At 36.1% G+C, this 21,028-nt stretch overlaps 2 protein-coding genes across 3 annotated transcripts; both read left to right on the top strand.

The window, feature by feature from the left end:
• Positions 1 to 5,311: 5,311 nt before the first annotated feature.
• On the top strand, positions 5,312 to 12,331 carry LOC133877502 (disease resistance protein RPV1-like). Of its 2 annotated transcripts, none has more exons than XM_062315836.1 (9): positions 5,312 to 5,702; positions 6,113 to 6,620; positions 7,195 to 8,293; positions 8,646 to 8,924; positions 9,009 to 10,523; positions 10,594 to 11,154; positions 11,257 to 11,800; positions 12,010 to 12,111; positions 12,197 to 12,331. In XM_062315836.1, exons 1-6 carry the CDS (start codon positions 5,585 to 5,587, stop codon positions 11,110 to 11,112), a joined length of 4,038 nt encoding a protein of 1,345 aa, XP_062171820.1. In that variant the 5' UTR covers positions 5,312 to 5,584; the 3' UTR covers positions 11,113 to 11,154; positions 11,257 to 11,800; positions 12,010 to 12,111; positions 12,197 to 12,331. The 2 variants fall into 2 exon arrangements, with proteins under 2 accessions (XP_062171820.1, XP_062171819.1); XM_062315835.1 differs by having other exon boundaries at positions 12,007 to 12,111.
• A 4,005-nt stretch (positions 12,332 to 16,336) lies between these two features.
• LOC133878168 (internal alternative NAD(P)H-ubiquinone oxidoreductase A2, mitochondrial-like) lies at positions 16,337 to 20,965 on the top strand. Its single transcript, XM_062316677.1, has 9 exons — positions 16,337 to 16,889; positions 17,584 to 17,797; positions 17,908 to 18,068; positions 18,299 to 18,364; positions 18,689 to 18,852; positions 19,441 to 19,555; positions 20,060 to 20,239; positions 20,318 to 20,485; positions 20,622 to 20,965. The coding sequence occupies exons 1-8, from the start codon at positions 16,476 to 16,478 to the stop codon at positions 20,468 to 20,470; spliced, it is 1,467 nt and encodes a 488-aa protein (XP_062172661.1). The 5' UTR covers positions 16,337 to 16,475; the 3' UTR covers positions 20,471 to 20,485; positions 20,622 to 20,965.
• Positions 20,966 to 21,028: the final 63 nt, after the last annotated feature.

Genomic DNA, 21,028 nt, shown 5'->3' with positions numbered 1-21,028 from the left:
GGATAATAAAACATTAAAACCCTTTAAAGTTTACTAGATAGCTTATAAAAGATTCGCTGGTTGTCCTTGAATCTAATTTTCTAAGGCGAGGATTATAAATCCTCTCTTTAGCAAGGCAACCCCATATGTGTAAATAATTTAAACTAAGCTTCCATCTATTTCATACTTTAAAAGGTGTCTTAAGGACAATCTTAGATGGAATCCTGTTTAACATATACACAACGATCTTCAAAGCTTTACTCTATAAGGGTAATAGCAGATTAGTATTACTAATCATTTCCCCTTTGTGTGTACCTACCTTAATACTCTATGCCTATATTAGATCTTATGATCTTCATATTGTTTCTCTTCTTCTTCCTTATAGATATTGAAGCATTCAATACCCCAGCTTTAATATTTAGAAAATAGAGATACATAAACTTTATATGGTCATCACTAAAAGAGATAAAAAATATCTCTGACCATTTAGGCAATGAGTATGAAAAGGTCAACACCTTTTAATGTAAATGATCTCAAGAATCTCAAAATGCTCTCTTTGGCACCTCTAGTGGTCTTGTTGGTATGCTTTCCCTTATGCAGCCCACACAAGAACCAAAGTCAGTAAATTACCGACTTTTATTTACTGTATGGAGATATATTTCAATCTCCAAAGCCGTAACCAGAGCATTTTAAATTCTCAAAGACTCTACTTTACGTCAACATCAGTATGCAGAAATAAACAAATAATTTTTGTTTCGAAAATTGGGATGTAGGTCAATTTTAAATAGACTTTAAATAAACCCCAACCAATATTCCACCAAAAATAAGAAAAATTTCAAGTTTAAAATAAAAATTGAAATTTTTAATAAGCCAAACTAGAAAATAGATTTCAAAAAGATTGTGGAATATAAATCATTTTTGAGGTCAAAATTATAACTGAATTTTAAAATTAACCTATAGATCCCAACAAACTCAAATTGTAAACACGTGTTATCCATTTTAAAAAGATCTGCATTTGTGTTGACAATGTGGATTGTTAAACCATAATCAATCCACAACATATTTGAATGAGTCACTATAAGAGATTCATGACATACTGGATATATGAGATTTATTTTAAGTCATTTCTTTTACTTTATGCAATCTTTCTTTATATGCCCTTAATTTTCCTTATTGCATGAGAAATAAGTATCTTGATTGCCATAATACTTTATTGGCACCTTATTCTCATGCTTAAGTGTTGGACATGATTGCATTTATTGGTCCTTCCTTTAACATGAATAATCATGTGAACACTTTATAAATTCTCTCATATCCTTGAACACACATGGTTAGAAGTTTATTTACTAACCATTTATCCTTACGTGTGTTACAAGATAAAATTCTACACTTAGAAGAGAGAATTCAAAAAATTGAAATAGACCAATAATGACTTAAAAATCTCAATCTTTAGGGACTTAAGCTTAAACTACAATATCCTTCATTCCCATAATGGAATTAGAACACTCAAATGAAAAAGTATATTAATCTTTTTCCAGTCAGAAAAATATTACCATAATGTATTGGAATATAAAACCACCAAAGTAGATAAATATGAACAGCTGCAATAACCAAGAAAATAAAAAATAAAAATACTTTAATGCTATGAAGTAACTTTATTTCAAATTGGCCAATGCTAATTTAAATAGTAAATAGTAAAATTTCAACCTACCTGTGGGCAAAGGTTGCATCACGCATGAAATTTACTCTTTATTAACAAGACTAAAGCAAATTTAAATATTAATAAATAAAATTCTTCGTACCTTTGGGCAACCGAAAGAAATTTTACTTTTAATACTAAATTTGTTATCTCATTCTAATTAAGCCATAAAAATAAAAACTTCCCTTTGGGGATAAGTAATTAAATTTATGAATTAACTACAAGACGATGTTAATTTTTCTATATGAAGTTCATGTGTATGATCCTTATGCAATTATTACAAAATTAGGATGCTTTGGCTCTCCCAAAATCATAATAATCACGCTGTAATTCATGAACATCTAATAAATCTTTATGAGGTTCATGCGTGTAATCCTGATGTAATTATCATACAAAAATGGGATGCTTTGGCTCTCCCATAATTATTATGATAATTACGTGTGTGTAATCTTGATGCAATTATTATTCAAAAATTGGGATGCTTTGGCTCTCCCAAAATCATAATAATAATTGCGACTTCATTAACATCTAACAACTTTATAGATGCCCTCTCAATAGCCCCAGGAATATAACAAACCAATACCTAAATGGGGTAAACAGCATTTTCCAAGGTGCAAGCAGATGAGCTCCCAGGAAAGTGAGGAGGGTCACACCGGACACACTTAAATCCCAAGACTTTCCTTGCCAGAACTTTCCCCGACATTGCATTCTTAGATATTACTGTAAACACACCAGTATTTATGGTATTGTTGATTATTCTTAGGTCTAGGCATCAAACAATTTATATATAACAATATAAATTCAACAATTAAAATATATTCCTCAATATATGTATTAAAGAAACAATAATCTTAAAATACAACACTGTAAATAATAAGTAGAATAAAACTGCAATATGAGGACATAATAAAAAATATGGCCCAATGGTTTAGTAGGTGGCCAAGGCCCTTTACACTTGGTCAACCCAAGTTCTAAACCCTACATGAGTTTACTATTTTTAATTCTTGATGGGCTACTGAAATGGGTTGCTGTATTGGGCTGACCCAATTTGGGTCAACCCACCTAATTGGGTCAGTTTTCTTATTGGTTAATCGGGTCGGGTCTCTACATTGGTCACTTAATGGGCCATATATATATATATATATATTTTAATTGCATTATTATTATAAAAAAAAAAAAAAAAAAAACGAATCGGGCATGGGTTAAAACACCCACACCCGGAACCCGACCACCAGTTTGACCCGACCCCAACCCTGACCCGGAAGTCTTTTGAACCCAAAACCGGAACCCGGTTTACTTGACGGGTCGAAACCCTACCCGGTTCCTCATCACACCCACACCCGGAACCCGAAAAACTGAAAAAACCCTTCTCTTCACCATGAACGCCGGCCAGATCCTCTGCCTCCTTGTGCACGGCCACTGTGGGCCGCTGCTTTAGCAGCAACGGCGACCCAGAGGGGTCGCCGTTTGCCCAAGAACCAGGCGGCCCGTAAGGGCCGCCAGTTCTTGTGATGGGGAAGAGGCCGCTTGCAGCGGCTTCTTCCCTCCGGAACGACGCCGGCCCATACGGGCCGGTCCCTACTGCATCCGGCGAAAACCCGCTCAGCCTTATGCGGGTTTTCGCCAGTGAATGGCCGGTGTTGAGGATTCTTCTTCAGGCACCCGCTACTGCCGCTACCTTGGTCCAGGAATCAGGCGACCCGTGAGGGCCGCCAGTCCCGGTGAAGGGGGAGGCCGCTGGAAGCGGCCTCTCCTTCGACAAACGACGCCGGCCACGACGGGCCGGCGCCTGCTGTATGCCGGTGGCGATCCCGCCGGTGGTAGAGGAGAGATCGGGCGGTGAAGGTTTGTCGGCAATGTATGGTGTTTTACTGCAATCTCTAACAATCCTCTTATGCACATATCCGAAACACAAACACGTACAGTTTGTGAACAACAATAATAATAGGCTGAATTCTGTTCCATATGGAACAATGGAACAAACAACATGTTGAAAAATTAATACCCATATATTTTCCAACCGTTTGTGAACGATAAATATAATTTCAAACAAATTATGTTTACAAAAAATATCAATTCAACAAAGACTTAATGCTAAACAAAATAGCATAGAGGCTGCTCTGATACCACATGTTAGAAATAATCAACATATTATTTAATCTAACATGCGCAGCAGAAAACGAATAAACAGGATTCAGGCTTACCTCTAACCATGTTTGCTCAAGCGTCTCCACGATCCATCTGAAGAACAAGAAAGATTATTTGAGGGATCTTCTAACCTATGCCTATTGCTTGATGGCTGTACTGATGGTGTACACAGGCACTCTATTTATAGGCTAGGTTAGTGACCCTCAAAATGGTAAACACCGTATTTGTTTCCTTCCATCAAGGAAACAATATCGTTAATTGATTTTAAAATCAATTAACCGATTCCATATTTACGGTAATCTAAATTAATAGAAATAACCATAATACCGATTCCATATTTACGGTAATCTAAATTAATGGAAATATCCATAATGCCGTATATGTTTATTGAAAAAATAATAAACATAGTAAATACCGTAAATGTGATATAAAGGCCACAACCAAAAAGGAATAATATATTACAATAGTAAACTCTTATACATATGAGAAATGTTTGACATCCCAATGTTTTTTATTTTTTTTTAGAATTTGATTCCAATTATGTGCCACAATCCTATGAGATTGTGACACATTTTTCAAAATGATATATCTCATAGGATTGTGACATATAAAGTTGGAACCAAATTCTGAAAAATAAATAAATAAATAAAATAAGAAAAAAAAAATAAAGTGTTTGGAAGTATAGCATTCCTCTATTCATATTGACTATTTAGTGTGTATATATATATATATATAATAAAACGAAACATTGCACTGAATGTTAGGCCTTGTTTGGTAAACAACACAAAATTTTCCCACTTTATTTTTATATTTTCTAATAATAATCATCATCAAAACATTTCAACTTTTTTTCTCTTTTTATATTACATCAATAATTTTTAATTACTATTCAAATAAAAAAAATTTACTAAAATACAATTTTTTTTTTTCACTTTTCTATACGAATTATTTTTACTTTATATCACATTTATCACTTTTTACTAATTCCAAAATTAACAACTTATTATCTTGTTCTGTTTTGCACAGTGCTTTACCAAACAAAGCCTTAATATTAATTTTAGTATTCACAAAAATCTTAAAAATACGAAAAATATTTAGTTTCATTTTATTACACTGTTGTTTTGTACATCTCCATATAAGAGATGTCCAAATTCATCATTAAATCTATAATAACCACGCATGAATTCCATATAAACTAAAAAAAAAAGTACAAAAAAGTAACATGAAACAATTCACTCTCTCTGTGTGCGCGCGTGTGTGTGGTTATCCAGAAGATAAGTATGAGGAATTTCACTCCAGTGACAAATGCCCCACAAAGACTTTCTCTCCGGTCTTCACTCTCCATCTTTTTTTTTTTTTTTTTTAGTTTCTCTTTTCCTTTATTGTGGCCAATATATCAACATTTCACATTTCCACTTTCACTTATTCCACATCCTGTGTCTATATCGCGTTTGCTTTGGTATAGACAAAGGTGGCCCACGTGCATCAAGAAAGATGGCAGGAAATGCATGCAGCGAGATTCGCGGAGCTTTCTTCATCTTATTCTTCTGATCTCTTCTCTCTCACTTTCCCACCTCTGAACCCAAAATCTCTCTTTGCGTCACCCACAAATCCTAATCCAACTTCTCTGCCATCAAACCCACAAACTAATCAGCGTTAAACCCATTTTGCTGACATCCCCACATTTCTCACCTCTTCAATCTCCACGATTTCTTTCGGAAATTAACTACATCCACCATCCCTCTCTATCTACAACCCATGGGCCAAAGCTTCAGTGTGATACCACCAAGCTTGAAGCGGAAGCGGGATCCTGAATCGGAGGACCAAAACCAGCAGGCTCGCAAGGTGCTCGTAGTCCAAGACCCAAACAAAGAAGGTACCGTTTTCAACCATTTAAAACTTTACCCTTCCTAACTTCAACTTCAATCCAACTCTCTTTCTGCTTGCCTTGTTTCAATATTAATGTTACAGGAATTATGGTTTCTGGTACGAATTAATTCTTGTTGCCATTTTTTTTTTTTTTTTTTTTCAATTATGGAGAAATTATATTTTTATTAAATAAAAATATGAAATTATTAGTAAGTTCAGATACCACTAAATCCTCATCAATATCGTGTCCTCTTTAATAGCGCGCGTGAAACTTTGACAAGAGGATCAAAAAAAAAAAAAAAAAAAAAATGAAGAAGAAAAGAATGAATCATCATAAAAAGAATTTCTCATTTTTCAGCTTACTTTCCAAAAAGTCCTTCAATTCTCTTAACTCGCCTAATATGTCTCCTTTTACAGTCCAATCAAACTCAACCACAAGAACCACCTCGTCATCTTCTCAATCTGGTTGGAATTATGACGTCTTCTTGAGTTTCAGAGGTGAAGACACTCGCAAGAACTTCACCGATCACCTCTACTCTGCCTTGGTGGGGGTCGGAATTCGTACCTTCCGAGATGACGAGGAGCTTCGAAGTGGGGAGAACATCTCTACCGAACTACTCAATGCAATTTGTGGATCAAGGATTTCCATTGTGGTGTTTTCTGAATGCTATGCTTCTTCAAGGTGGTGCCTTGATGAGCTTGTAGAAATCATGCATTGTAGGAATACCATAGGCCACACTCTTCTTCCAATATTTTATCACATGAATCCCTCGGATGTTCGACACCAGATCGGAACTTTTGCGAAAGCCTTTGCTGGGCATGAAAAGCGATTTCAGACCGATATGGAGAGGGTGCGAAGGTGGAGAGCAGCACTTACTGAAGCTGCAAGTTGTTCCGGCTGGGATCTTAATAACGTTGCAAATGGGTATTATGCTATGGACTCGTGTACTTTTGTCATGCATTTCTTTCTTTTTTCTTTTTTTTTTACATTTTAGACAAAAGTTGATAAAAAATTTTAAAAAAATATATATAAAAAAAAAAAAAAAAAAAAAAGGATAAACTAAACAAAACCCCCTAAATGTATTAAAGAAATTAGGGTTTGAGTTGAATGAGTTGATGGTTTTCTTTTCCGTGCCCACTCTATCGGTGTATCAAGATCATGCCATCTAGATAAACTTTTTTTCCTTAATTATCAAGTCTAGGATTGCTTTTTAGATAAACTATCGTACACTTGAGAGGAATGATATTGTAACCATACTTTGTGCCCAAAATTGTTGATAGCTTTTTTCTGCTAAAAGAAACCAAAATATAATTGTTTCATCTCATGTCAATTGGAGAAGAAATTACATAGAAATCTATTTAAATGATAATTATCAATAATTTTGATAAAACCTAATTATTTGTCATGGCTTAAAATAATAATAATAATTTTCTTTCTTCTTTTGCTTTCCTTATGCTTACTTTGTTGTTCTCTTTTCTATTTGAATCACAAAAATTAGGTATGAATCAAGATTCATCAAAGTGATTGTTGAAGAAGTTTTGTGTAAAGTGAACCCCGCTCTCTTGAATGTTGCCAAACACCCAATAGGAATGAAGTCTCGGGTTGATGATATTAAAGTTTTATTAAATCTTGGAACAAGAGATGTTCGAGTTGTGGGCATTTACGGAATGGGTGGAATAGATAAAACAACCCTAGCAAAAGCTGTCTACAATGAAATATGTGATGCATTTGAAGGAAATAGCTTTCTTTCAAACCTTAAAGAAAGTTCAGAAAAGCCTGATGGTTTAATCCACTTACAAAATCAACTTCTTTCTGATATATTGAAAATGAATTCGAAGATTGTGAATGTTGACAGAGGAACCAATATAATTCAACATAGAATTCATGGAAAAAAGGTTCTTGTTATTCTTGATGATGTGGATGATTTTGGAAACCTACACATGTTAGTTGAAAAGCACTGGCTTGGTCCAGGAAGTAGAATCATTATAACAACTAGAGATGAACATTTGCTAACTCAATTGGAAGTAGATGAAAAATATGAAGTTGAAATACTGAATGATTGGGAGTCTCTTCAGCTTTTCAATTGGCATGCCTTCAAGATGACCAATCCAAATCCAAACGGAGATTACTCAAAGCTTTCGATTGAAGCAGTGAATTATGCCGGAGGACTTCCATTAGCTCTTGAGGTTTTGGGTTCTTTTCTTAAAGGAAGAAGCACTGCTGAATGGAAAAGTGAATTGGACAAATTACAAAGAACTCCTCATCAAAAGATTCAAAAAATACTTAGAATAAGTTTTGATTCATTGGATAGAATTATAAAGCACATATTCCTTGATATTGCATGTTTCTTTGTCGGTATGGACAAAGAATATACTATCAAAATACTCGATGGTTGTAATTTCTTTCCAGAGAGTGGTATCCCTATTCTCATTCAAATGTCACTTGTGACAATTGATTATCAAAATAAGTTGAAGATGCATAATCTGATTCGAGATATGGGAAGAGAAATTGTTTGTGAAGAATCGCCCAAATATCCAGGAAAACGCAGCAGGTTGTGGTTTTACAAGGATGTCTTAAATGTACTACACAAACCTACGGTAAGAGGCATATGCATTTTTTACTTATGAAAAAAAAAGGTGGAATGTGCATATACACATATTGTGCACATGTACATGTACATGTACATAATATACATGTTATATAGGTATGCGTGAGATGTTCAGGAAAAAAAAAAAGTACGTATGCATGTGTGATTTGCCATTTTGTCATTTGGCCAAGCATGCTTCATAATTTGAATAGTGTATCCATGTAACTCATATGTGATTTGACGTTAATTTCAAAACTTTTCTAAATCAAGTCAGGTTGAGAATATATAGGCATGTTCAAAGTTATTCTAGATTTACACAATATGAGGATGTGCGTTGCTAATCCAGCAATCTATTTTGTCAGGGTTCGAAGAAAGTGGAGGGTCTTATCTTAAATCCCCCGCTACTTGAAGATGTAAAACTGGAAACTAAAGCATTTAAAAAAATGACGAATTTGAGATTACTCCAAATCAATGATGTACAACTTACAGGATCCTATGAATGTCTCTCCAAAGAGTTGAAATGGCTTTGTTGGCATAAGTGCCCTCTAAAATCTCTCCCACAAGATTTTCATCTAGAAAACCTTGTTATTCTCGACATGCAGCATAGTAAAGTCAAACGAGTTTGGAAGAAGAAGAATAAAGTACAACAAATCTTCTAATGATTTTTTTTTTCTTGTTAATGTTTAAATGTATAACTAACAAGTACTTTTCTTTTATTTTTACAGATTTTCAACAAGTTGAAGGTCCTTAATCTTAGCAATTCCAAATATCTCACTAGATCACCAGATTTCTCACAAGCCCTACAATTGGAGGTACTAATATTTGAAGGTTGCACAAACTTGGTTGAGGTTCATGAGTCCATTGGACATCTCAAAAGACTTGTTTTATTGAATTTAGAGAATTGTACAAATCTGAAGTATCTTCCAAGAAGCATTTTTAACTTAGAATCTCTTGAAACTCTTGACTTGTCTGGCTGCTTGGCATTTGAAAAATTACCGAATCAACAACCATCATCCTTTGGTCTTTTCATGAATCTCAAAACTGCATCATTTTCTGGGTGTAGTAGTCTCATCACGTTACCAAACTTCTTACATGTCCCACATTTGGAGAGTCTGAAACTTGATGGTTGTACAAGCTTGGTTGAGATTCACAAGTCTATTGGACTTCTAAAAAGACTTGTTTTGTTGAATTTACGAAGTTGTGTGAAGCTTAGGAATCTTCCAAATAGTATTTCAAACTTAGAGTCTCTTGAAACTCTAGACTTGTGGGGTTGCTTTAATCTTGAAAATTTACCGGAGCAAATAGGGAATATGACGGCTTTAAAAAAGCTGGAGGTGAGCTTCACCGCTATTAAGCAACTACCAGAGTTCTCACAAACCTCACATATGGAGGAACTGATACTTGAGACTTGTACAAGCTTGGTTAAGATCCACGAGTCCATTGGACATCTAAAAGGACTTAAATTACTTGATTTAGCAGGGTGCAAGAAGCTTAGGGGTCTTCCAATTAGTTGTACTTCTAACTTAAAATCTCTTCAAAATCTTATATTGTCTGACTGCTCAGAACTCGACAAGTTACCGGAACAATGGGGGAATATGATGGCTTTAAGCTGTTTGGTTGCAGACGGAACTACTATTGAGCAAATACCATTGTCCTTGGGTCTTTTGAGTAGTCTCAGTATTTTAAAATTACCGGGATGTGGAGGAATGATATCACCCCATAGCTCCAACCGCATAAGTTTGCTATCCATTTCTAAATTATGTTCATTGACACGTCTAGATCTCAGTTGCCGCAATTTGTCCGAAGACGAGATCCCCATTGAATTTGAATGTTTATCTTTACTCGAAGTATTGGATTTATCAAGAAACAATTTTCGTAACCTACCTAGTTGCATCGGCCGCCTTCCTAAATTAGAGCTTTTGATTTTGAATGAGTGTACTACTCTTCAATCAATTTCACTACTCTGCAATGAATTTCACTACCATTTGAAAGCAAATGGCTGCACATCATTGGAAAGAATCTCAGTTCTGACGAATGAGAGTTCAGGATATTCTGACCTTGATAATCTCGACAACTGGTGCGAAATGGTGTCCACATCTATTGACCTTGATAATTGCCCCAAACTGGCTGAGATTCAAAATTTGGAGAGTTTGCAACGGATACCAGTTTATGTTAGAATGGGAAGCTGCAACAATCTATCATCTGATTTTAGGGAGAGTGTTCTCCCGTATCTTCTTCAGGTTATCTCTCTCTTCTCTCTCTCTCTCTCTCTCTCATTTTATGACGCATATTAACACTTTTTTGAAATAGACAATGTGCAAGACAGGTGATGCAGATCCTGTCGTTTTCCTCCCCGGAAGTGAGATTCCAAATTGGATTAGCCATCAAGCAATCGGTTCTTCAATATCCTTTTGTGTACCTCCGTTATTGGAAGGTAAAATCGACAAGGTGCTTTTCTGCATTGTTTATGCAATAAACAAGGAAGCACCCAGAGACATATTAGAGCAAAGTGGTTATTTGAGATGGAAATGGAGATTTTGTAATAAAAGTTCGAGAGATCAGTCCGATAACTGGGATGACTGGGATGACGTGCCACATACTCATCCGATTACCCCAGCTTTTCATATCTTTGAAGATCATATACATGCACTAAAGATTACTGACTCTATGTGGATAGAAAGACTTCAGATGAATAGTGGAGATGAAATAGAGTTCGCCGTCGATCTACAAATGAGGCACCAAGGATTTATTCATAACTCAAAAATGTGTGAAATTGATTCGCAAATAATGGAAGTGAAGAGGTGTGGAATCCATCTGTCGAATCAATGAGTAATTCTAGATAATTTTGCACAATTCCACCCCAAATATATGGTATCCAGATATCCCTTCCTGGTTTTTTATTTTTAAAATTTCATATTTTGAAAATAAATTAAAATATTTTATTTTATTTTTTATTCTTCTTTTTCTTTGTAGACGGTCGTGGCGGTGGATAAAAAAGCAAATTGGTGAAATGCATGAGAAACCGTTTCCTGCTGTCACTGAAATTCCCTCACTCACAGACGGCATCTGCATGCCTTAAGCAGCTGCCAAGCAATCATTCCTCACCATCGAGCCAAAGATGCTTGCAAACAACTCAAGTCAAAGGCAAAAATTACAGAGGCCTTGTTCATCTTCAAAGTCTCATATGGCTTGGTTCAGAGATTCTGATACAAAGATTCCACTTTTCATTTTTTTTGGTTCAGAAGCCTAATCCGAGTCTCCAGCATCAAAACCAGAAACAGAGCGCTGAACCCATTTCCATTGGCTTCTCTGGCGTGGTTGAGCACTGAAGCCACCGATCAGTACTCGGGCCTGGGGCCCACGGTGCCGGAGGTGAAGCCAAGGGTGGTGGTGGTGGGCTCCGGGTGGGCTGCTTGCAGGTTCATGAAGGGCCTCGACATCAAGCTCTAGTGTGCGTCTCCTCGGAACCACATGGTGTTCATGCCCCTCCTGGCCTCCACCTGCGTGGACCACATGTGTAAGCTTTATAATAAGTTATAGAATTCCATTTGATGCACTAGCTAACACTTGTCTGGTGCAATCTGCAAAATAAGAAAAAGTCGAACTAATTTCATGATCAAAGTTGAAGGGAAAAGCAGTTGTCTTTTGCTTATTATATTTGAATTTGAATGATATGATAAATCCAACGAATAGTCTAGTTACTCATATGTGGTAATTTTGCAGCAGCAATTTTGCAGGAGGCAAATGGCATGGAACTGGGAGATCAATCCATTTGTTTACAAGCATTGGCAGATACAAGGCTCTAGTAGATATATTTGGCAAAGCAAGGTGAGTTTCTAGTCATTCCTTGGCCTTCTCTCTTGAGATTTTAAGTTAAATTAGACCATGGAATGATGCCGCAGCAATTTTGCAGGATTTGTCAGTTGGTTTATTTGGTGCTCAGCATATCTGAGTCACTTGTGTTAAAAGCTGGAGGAACAGATTTGTGTGGCAATCAGCCTTCGTGTTTGGTTGTGATATTAGCAGAATTGGTTCAGCAGAGGGTGACATGTGTAACCATTTAATTTTCCTCCCTGGTAGTGAGGTTCCAAATTGGTTCAGCCATCAGAGAATTGGATCTTCAATATCCTTTCATGTTCCTTCTCTTGCAGAGGGTGAGATTCGCGTATTACTTATTTGCTTTGTTTACGCAAAGAAGAAAGAATTGGATCCGCGAGTGACTGAAATTTGTGATAATTCATAATAAAACTAGAGGCCACTGACGTGCTCTTTTCCCAGTAAATTTTCCCTTTTTTGTATACAGTTCGGATCATTTGGTTTTATTCCGGTTGCATGTCGTAAAAAATAAAGTGGTGGTGCCTGGACCTTCATTAGAAATAATAGAGCTTGTAAATGGAGAGGAAATGGAGGTGTCCTTCGAGCTTTGTAGCTGGGCTGAAGTGAAAAAGTGTGGAGTTCATATAGTGGTTGATGAGTCAAAAGCAATAGGCAGATATGGAAGTGCAGACCAATGTGTCTATTCTGATACTGTTTCAGGTGATATGGTCCCTGAAGGTGATACTACTGTAGATGATCAGGTGTCAGGTGAAAACTTTGAAGGTGAAGACTGATTACTATAATTCCTTTAATCCGGACCGTTTGTTACAATGAACAGTCTATAATGTGCCACATTAGCAGGTCAGTGAAAGTTCAAAAATCTTTCCATATTACCAATGAATTGCCAGAAGCCAAAAACCGTTCCCTCTCTGTTCATCTTTCAGCCAACAAGCCAAAGCTAAACGCCTCCACTGACAGTCTGGGCATGATACACAGGTGATCTTGCTTTTGGATCTAGGCATCCACGTCAGCTTCAGCGTCTCATTCGGTAAGCTATTATCATAATCATTAAATTTGTTCTTTAGATTTTTCATTTTGAATTTTGCATTTGGATTGTCAGAAATGTTTGTGGTAGTGTGTTTTTTATAATGTCTTGGATTGGTAGATTTTGTTTTCGTTTAGTCTTTTGATTTTGTTTTGAAGATAGTGTCTCAGATCTGTTTCAAGCAGTTGTGGTCGAATTTGTTGTTGTTCAAAGATGTACCATTGAAAAGCAATATGTGATGTAGTTGTTGCTGTTGATGTTGTTTTTTTGTTGGTGTTGTAGCATATATATATATATATTCCAAAAACCAATTAGTGCTATCTTCATTTACAAGATTTGATTCTTCAATCAAGTTAATAAGTGTTTGTTAAAATGACCAAGCAGAGATGATGTTTCCAAATACTATAGCTCTGCCTTCTGTTTTTATTTTTCCTCAGCTTTCTCACTAACCAAACAAAGGGATTAGTTTCATAAGAATTTTATGCTGCTATGCTTACACTGGGTTGTAGCATGTTTGTGCTCTTGATTTGATATTTTTTTCGTGGGCTTCCAAATGGATGAGAAAAGGCCTCATTTTATAATTTATATGTATGCTTTCTAGTTACATGTATAATTATGAATTAATTGCTCAGGTATGTGACATTGGGTTAAGTTGGATATGTGGAGAAGTATGTGAACAATGGAGCACAGGCAGTTGCAGCTTCAAGAGACATTGATATGGTTGGAGATCTCTTGGCTGGGCTTCTTCAAACTTCAACATCAATGGTTCAGTTTTGGTTATTCAACAACATAGTGCCCTTGTGAATATATGTATATTTTTGTTTTTACTTGTACTTTTTTATTATTATTATTATTTGAGGGTAAAATTATAATTTTATAAAAATTGCTCTCATAGGAAAAATGGCCGAAATTTGTACGGATAGATCATTTTGTTACGAAGTATACCATAAGGATTTATAAGCTTATTTTGGAATCACAAGTGTTTTTTTTTTTCCGGGTTACAAGATTAAACTAATATAATAACATTATCTCAAATTAATAGAAAATCTTTAAGAATAAAATTTAATAAAAAGGAATACCCACAGAGCATGTGTGTTCTCCGGAGGGATCAAAATGGTGATTCCTTTCTTTTTTGGTTTTCACCCAAAGAATAAAATAGAAGCTTTTCTGATTATTCTAAAGTTATCTCTAATTAAGACGGAAGATGTTTCTGTTTTTTTTCCCTATTCAATTCAAGAAAGGGAAAGAAAGAACAGATTACATGGGTGTTTTCCACTCTTAATATGTAAGGAGGAGAGAAACAGATAAATTTTAAGAACGCTTACAAACACTGTGAAAAGTTGTTCATTTAGCAACTGAATGTGTTCGAAAGTTGAGTCATTTTCAAGCTTATTTAGCAACTGAATATGCTCGAAAGATGAGTTATCTTCAAACTTTTGAAGTGTTCAATTTTCAAAGAGAATGATCTACCATCGCAGGGCAGAAGGCCAGCCAGTCAATATCAAATGGCCCTTGTTGTCTATTAATCTTTGTAGGTGGGAAGCGGATCTCCTCTATTTCAAATGAAATGAAAAAGAGCCGGTCCTTTATTTTATAAGAGGTAAAATAGTCATTTCACCTTTTTTTTTGAACTATTTTACCCCTTATAAAATAAAGGACCGGCTCCTCTTCATTTCAAGTAACCTAATACTTGTATGTGAGGACGGATGATTACACTGATCCTCGACAATTGAGATAAGGTTGACAAGGCCAGTCTTGAAAAGAACAAAATGTCTCTTATTCTTCTTCTTCTTCTTTTTCTTCTTTTTTATAACATATATTTATTCAGAATAAAAGTTTGCACAATTCCTTAAAAATAAAATAAAATAAAATTAGTCTGATCCTATTTTTCACTCTCTTTTATCATACTTACGTAACATATTTTAACTAACTATCACGAAAAGAAGCTAGCCTATGGCCTAGCGGCTTTTACCGTAATATTGTAAAAGAAGGTGGCATAGTTCAGGGTTAAATCAGAATAAGCCTGTACGTAATTTTAAATTGGAGAAGGTTTTCTTCTCAATTAACTCAGTCTATTCTTAAAGATGTTAAAAGAGATCATAAACAAAATGTCATTATTTTTTTCAGTCGGTAGTTACATCAAAAAATACTGATAACCATCTAAAAAGAGCGGAAAGAAAGGATGACAAAAGAAAGAAGTCAACTAAAGGCTTTTTTTTTAAAAAAAATTAAAATTAAAATTTTTAAAATTTAAAATTTTTTATTTGTTATTATTATTATTGTTTGTTAAATAAAGCAATATGAACTAGGGGTAAAAATGAGGGTGGATAATAATCACCCGCATCTACTATTAGCACCTATTCGCTATCCGCATATGCGGATGCAATTTTAGGGTATGCAAATGCGGTTAATAACCACATCCACATTCCCTCTGTATATATATAAAATCACTAAACAATGTTCATTTTAAATTCGGTAAGTTTAAAATCTTTATGTTATGTTAGGTTTTTTTCACTATCATATCAAAGTCATAGCTCACTACATTTACTTTTTCTTCTTTTTTTTTTTTATTTTTTTCTTTGAGTAATCCAAATATCGATTACTCTATAAAACAATGACCTTTTATGGTTGATAATCGTAAATTGTGTAACAAACGAAATCTTAATTTATTTAAACTTGCATATAGTAATAACCACATTATTTAAAGTTGTATATAAATTTTGATAGTAATCCAAAATGGCCATTACCACATATGCGAATAGTGGATAATAATCGCATTTAATAACCACACAGATACGAATACTTAAAAATGATCATCACATAATGCGGATATAGATATTGCTAATAACGCATTCACATCCGTATTTTTACTCCTAAATTATGAACCATATGTTCTGGGTGATATTTTATAGTGTTAAATTACATATTATACTTTTATTTTGCTTTTATTTTATTAGTTGATATTGCAATGATCATCAGTCTGATATTTATTTAAAAAAATAATGATACATGTAACACTCTTATCCTCTTTTATTCACTCAAATATGTCGAGTGAATATTGCTATATTGGAGTCGGGCGGGGCGGGATAAAAATGCGAATCGGGGAAATGCAGGAGAAACCGTTTCCTGCTGTCACTCAAATTCCGTCACAGACGCCAACTGTCTGCCTTAAGCAGCTGCCACGCAATCATTCATCACCACCGAGCCAGCCACTCAAAGATGTAGCAGAGAACTCAAGTCAAAGCCAAAAATCTCGGAGTCCTTCTTCTTCTTCAGAATCTCAGATAGCGAAACAGAGACCCATTTGAGAGACCGATACAAAGATTCCACAATGGCTTGGTTCAGAAGCCTAATCCGAGTGTCGGGCATCAAACCCAGAAACAGAGCGCTGAACCCATTTCCATTGGCTTCTCTGGCGTGCTTGAGCACCGAAGCGACGACCAATGAGTACTCGGGCCTGGGACCCACGGTGCCCCAGGAGAAGCCGAGGGTGGTGGTGGTCGGCTCAGGGTGGGCCGCTTGCAGGCTCATGAAGGGCCTCGACACCAACCTCTACGACGTCGTGTGCGTGTCTCCTCGGAACCACATGGTGTTCACGCCCCTTCTGGCTTCCACCTGCGTGGGGACCCTAGAGTTCAGGTCCGTCGCCGAACCCATCAGCAGGATCCAACCCGCCATCTCTCGCGAACCCGGGTCGTACTTCTTCTTGTCCAATTGTACGGGCATCGATCCCGATAATCATTCGGTATGTTAGCTTTCCTTTTTGGGTTTGTTGGATTGTGGGAAAAGTTTAGCTTTTTTGACTTTTTGAGAACATTGTCTGAAAAGGCTCTTTTTAGAAAGTTTTATTGAATAGTGTAATCAAATGAGGAAGAAAAGAAAAGGGAAAATTGATTGAACTGCAATGTGGGTCTGGAAAAATTGTAAGTAAAATTGTAATTTTTATTTATTCCCGCGTAAAAAAATGTAGTCCTTTTGGGTAGTGAGGTAATGGGCTACAGTTTTGGAGGGTTTTAGTTGATGATAATTTTACGGCAGCAATTTGTATTGCAGGAAATTGTTTCCAGAATTCTTGTTTGTTCTGGGTTCCCAAATTGCAGGGCTTCCTTTGTTATAAACTTTTTTTTTTCCCTGTTGGATTTTTTTACTTATTTATTATCTGGAACATTATTGAGTTTGACGTTAAGCTATAATAAGTTATAGAATTGCATTTGATTCAGTAACCAACTCTTGTTGGGTACAATCTGCAAAATAAGAAAAAGTCGAACATTTCATGACCAAAGTTGATTGGAAAAGCAGTGGTCTTTTGCTTATTATATTTGAATAGTATGATAAATCTAACGAATGGTCTAGTTATACATATGTGGGTCTATAACAATCTTGGAGTTTTGAGTTTCGCAGAGGCTCAATTGTAAGAATTTGGTCTTGGATAATTGAAGGTGCACTGTGAGACTGTTACTTATGGATCGGACACCCTGGATCCATGGAAGTTTAAGATTGCATATGACAAATTGGTAATTGCTTTGGGGGCACAGCCCTTAACTTTTGGAATCCATGGGGTGAAAGAACATGCGATTTTTCTTCGGGAAGTTTACCATGCCCAGGAAATTCGTAGGAAGCTACTCCTAAACTTGATGCTGTCTGACGTGCCTGGTATGCTATCGCAATGATCTTTTTTTTTTTTTTTTTCTTGAATTAAGAATAAGATCATATGATGTGCACTTTAATTGGCAATGCTACTATTGAATTTGGGTTGGAGGCAGGCATTTCAGAGGAAGAGAAAAGCAGACTTCTACACTGTGTTGTTGTGGGAGGTGGTCCCACAGGAGTTGAATTCAGTGGTGAACTAAGTGATTTTATCACCAATGATGTTCGCCAAACATATGCGCATGTGAAAGACTATATCCACGTTACTTTGATTGAGGTTTGTTTAATAACAACTTAAGCTATGAGATATTCTTGTATGAATATTTCCTTTATAAAATATTTCCACTAGTGTTATTTCTATCCACGCAATCACCTTGTTTGGATAAGGGTTCTGTATTTGCTTCGAGGCATCACTAGAACTGTTATTGTGACAAAAAACCATTGCATACTTGCAATTGCAAAACATGTTTCAAGTAAATATTGAGTAAATTTTTCTTGGATTCACAGGCAAACGAGATATTATCTTCCTTTGATGATAGCCTCAGGCACTATGCTACTAAACAGTTGACAAAGGTAAGAGATGCATGATTAAGTGGAAGAACTTGTTTGTATGTGTCTTAAAAATGTTGCTCTGGATTATGTATTGCATATTCTCAAATTGAAAGTTTTAGTCTGATCTTTGTTGTGGAAGACATCAACTGTAAAAGGTAAAATCCAAAAGGAACCATTTTTCTCTAAAAGGAACTTGGGGCTTCTCTTAAGGATACGTAAGACACCTCTCCCTAGCAACAATTGGGATATTGGACAACTGTGGACATTGCAATTATTAACCCCCAACAACCAGCCTCCCCTTTTAGTTATGGATCTATTCATTTTTCATTTAGTGGTTTCTCTCAGTCAGGAGTTCGTCTTGTCCGTGGGATTGTCAAGGATGTTAAAGCTCAGAAGTTAATTCTTAATGATGGCACAGAGGTTCCATATGGGCTATTAGTGTGGTCTACGGGTGTTGGTCCCTCTCCTCTTGTTAACTCTCTGGAGCTTCCAAAATCTCCAGGTGGAAGGTTGGTTACTTTTTGTTTTTGGCTCATGACAGTGCATTTCTTCATCATTCTCAGTTCCATATGAGGTTTTTGACCAATTCATACCTCTAGTTATTATACTGTTTTGAAGGGGGAATTTCCTATTCTTGTAAAGATTGTCCGAAATTGATCAACAAGGTCTCTCTAACTCTTGGGACAATTGGCTGGGAAATTCTGGAAATCGTTATTATGTACCTTTTGAAATCTTTTTGTAGGTTCTTAAGAAAGACAGTTTGCTTCTTTTCTCCCCCACCCCCCACCCCTCACCCCTCCCCATTAGAATGTCTTTAAGCATCAACCAAGTTGGATTTCAGTACTTGTATAGTATTTAGATCAATTTTACTCTTGAAAATAATTTTTATTGCCTCCTATACGTCATTTTTTTTGGTTGCTTTTATGATTAGGTTTTCCATTGGATGCCATAATGTTCATTATATCACAATTCCATAGTAAATTGGTTCATTTTCATCTTTTGCTCTGCGTGTCAATCATATTCATATCCAAATTGGTAGGCATGCTTTGAAAACATAGGCATTAGAACGAGTTAACGAATCCTATTCGTGAATACAGGATTGGTGTTGACGAGTGGCTACGCATTCCTTCCGTACAGGATGTGTTTGCAATTGGTGACTGCAGTGGGTTTCTTGAAAGTACTGGAAAACCAACCCTTCCAGCTTTGGCTCAGGTAAGCTGCTTATCTATGAACAGCTTTATTTTTTATTTATTTTTAAGATATTAGTAATCTTCCTGGTGAACTGTTGAAGTCAGAGATATCCCAGATGATTGCAGATTTGTGTTATTTGCATATTTCATGAATCAATAATATCCGTTACATCCCACCTCATGTTTTGGAAGGTCAATATTATTACTAAGATAGGATAACTTTAGTTCTGTAATATTAAATTAGCGACTGAATTAAGTCTTAAGTACTCCAAACTTCAAGTGGCTACCCCATTAAAAATGTGATGGACAAAATAGTGTGATGCTTTATATCTATTGATGGTAGTGGTGATTTCCCAAGAAGCTTGTTCGGCCGCAATCCTAGTGTAAGATTTCCTATCATGCTTGAAATATTGATCTGGATTTTGAGTGGCCAAGGTTTTTGCATAACTAAATATGCTATTATGTTTCTCTTTGGCTGGCAATTTTGGTGTTGGCTCTTTAATATGCCTCTTTTTGAGTTTTCAAGGTTGCAGAGCGGCAAGGGAAATATCTATCGCATCTATTGAACAGGATTGGTAAAGCTGGTGGCGGTCATGCCAATGGTGCAAATGGCATGGAACTCGGAGATCCATTTGTTTACAAGCATCTAGGAAGCATGGCAACCATTGGCAGATACAAGGCTCTCGTAGATCTTAGGCAAAGCAAGGTGAGTTTCTAGTCACTCCTGGGCCTTCTCTCTTGAGCTATTAAGTGCAATTGGACTGATGCAACCGCAATTTTGCAGGAGGCAAAAGGATTATCCATGGCAGGATTTGTCAGTTGGTTTATTTGGCGCTCAGCATATCTGACTCGTGTTGTAAGCTGGAGGAACAGATTTTATGTGGCAATCAACTGGCTTACAACCTTCGTGTTTGGTCGTGATATTAGCAGAATCTAGATGTTGGAATTAAAGGTATCTTTATCTTCTTGTAGGATTCTATGCCTACTTTTCTCCCTCTCTGTTCCTGGTAAATGGATGACTGGTTTGCGAGGTGTATGCTACTGCAGTTAGGCCCCCTTAAAATTATATTCCTTGTTACTACTTGCAGGTCAGCAGTCATGGCACGTTTCCACATGTACATCTTCATGGTGCGAGTCCATTTGAATTAGAAGATGATAAATATCAAATCATGGACGTTTTTCTGGCACACGAGGCCTAAAGTGAAGAAAACAGTGAACATGTCTACAATGAATACCTATTATTGCTTTTGTTTTACTCCCATAACAACCCACGTATTCGTTCCTAATAAAGTTGAGGTGCTGCTTATATGATACATTCAATTACCTCCCATGTATCTTTGTTCGTTCATATTGAAGTTGGCTGTTGGTCACTTCTGTGAAGAAATGATAATTAATAATCCTCTCAGATTGATGTAGATGATCTGTTTTTTTTCTTCAAGTATCATCAATACTCCCCAGCTTCTGGAAATGATACTTGTTGGGATGGCATATATTG

The sequence above is a fragment of the Alnus glutinosa genome, chromosome 9 (genome assembly GCF_958979055.1).
Source record: "Alnus glutinosa chromosome 9, dhAlnGlut1.1, whole genome shotgun sequence".
NCBI lineage: Eukaryota > Viridiplantae > Streptophyta > Magnoliopsida > Fagales > Betulaceae > Alnus > Alnus glutinosa.
The sequence above is the reverse complement of the archived record's forward strand: the minus strand, read 5'-3'. Positions and strand labels throughout refer to the sequence as shown.

Excerpts from the sequence above, each read along its gene's own strand:
- LOC133878168 (XM_062316677.1), top strand. The coding sequence starts at position 16,476 with ATGGCTTGGTTCAGAAGCCTAATCCGAGTGTCGGGCATCAAACCCAGA. Across the intron at positions 18,365-18,688 it reads CTACTAAACAGTTGACAAAG|TCAGGAGTTCGTCTTGTCCG; the intron begins GTAAGAGATGCA and ends GGTTTCTCTCAG. Across the intron at positions 19,556-20,059 it reads CCCTTCCAGCTTTGGCTCAG|GTTGCAGAGCGGCAAGGGAA; the intron begins GTAAGCTGCTTA and ends TGAGTTTTCAAG.
- LOC133877502 (XM_062315836.1), top strand. The coding sequence starts at position 5,585 with ATGGGCCAAAGCTTCAGTGTGATACCACCAAGCTTGAAGCGGAAGCGG. Across the intron at positions 6,621-7,194 it reads CTTAATAACGTTGCAAATGG|GTATGAATCAAGATTCATCA; the intron begins GTATTATGCTAT and ends CACAAAAATTAG. Across the intron at positions 8,925-9,008 it reads TTTGGAAGAAGAAGAATAAA|ATTTTCAACAAGTTGAAGGT; the intron begins GTACAACAAATC and ends TTATTTTTACAG.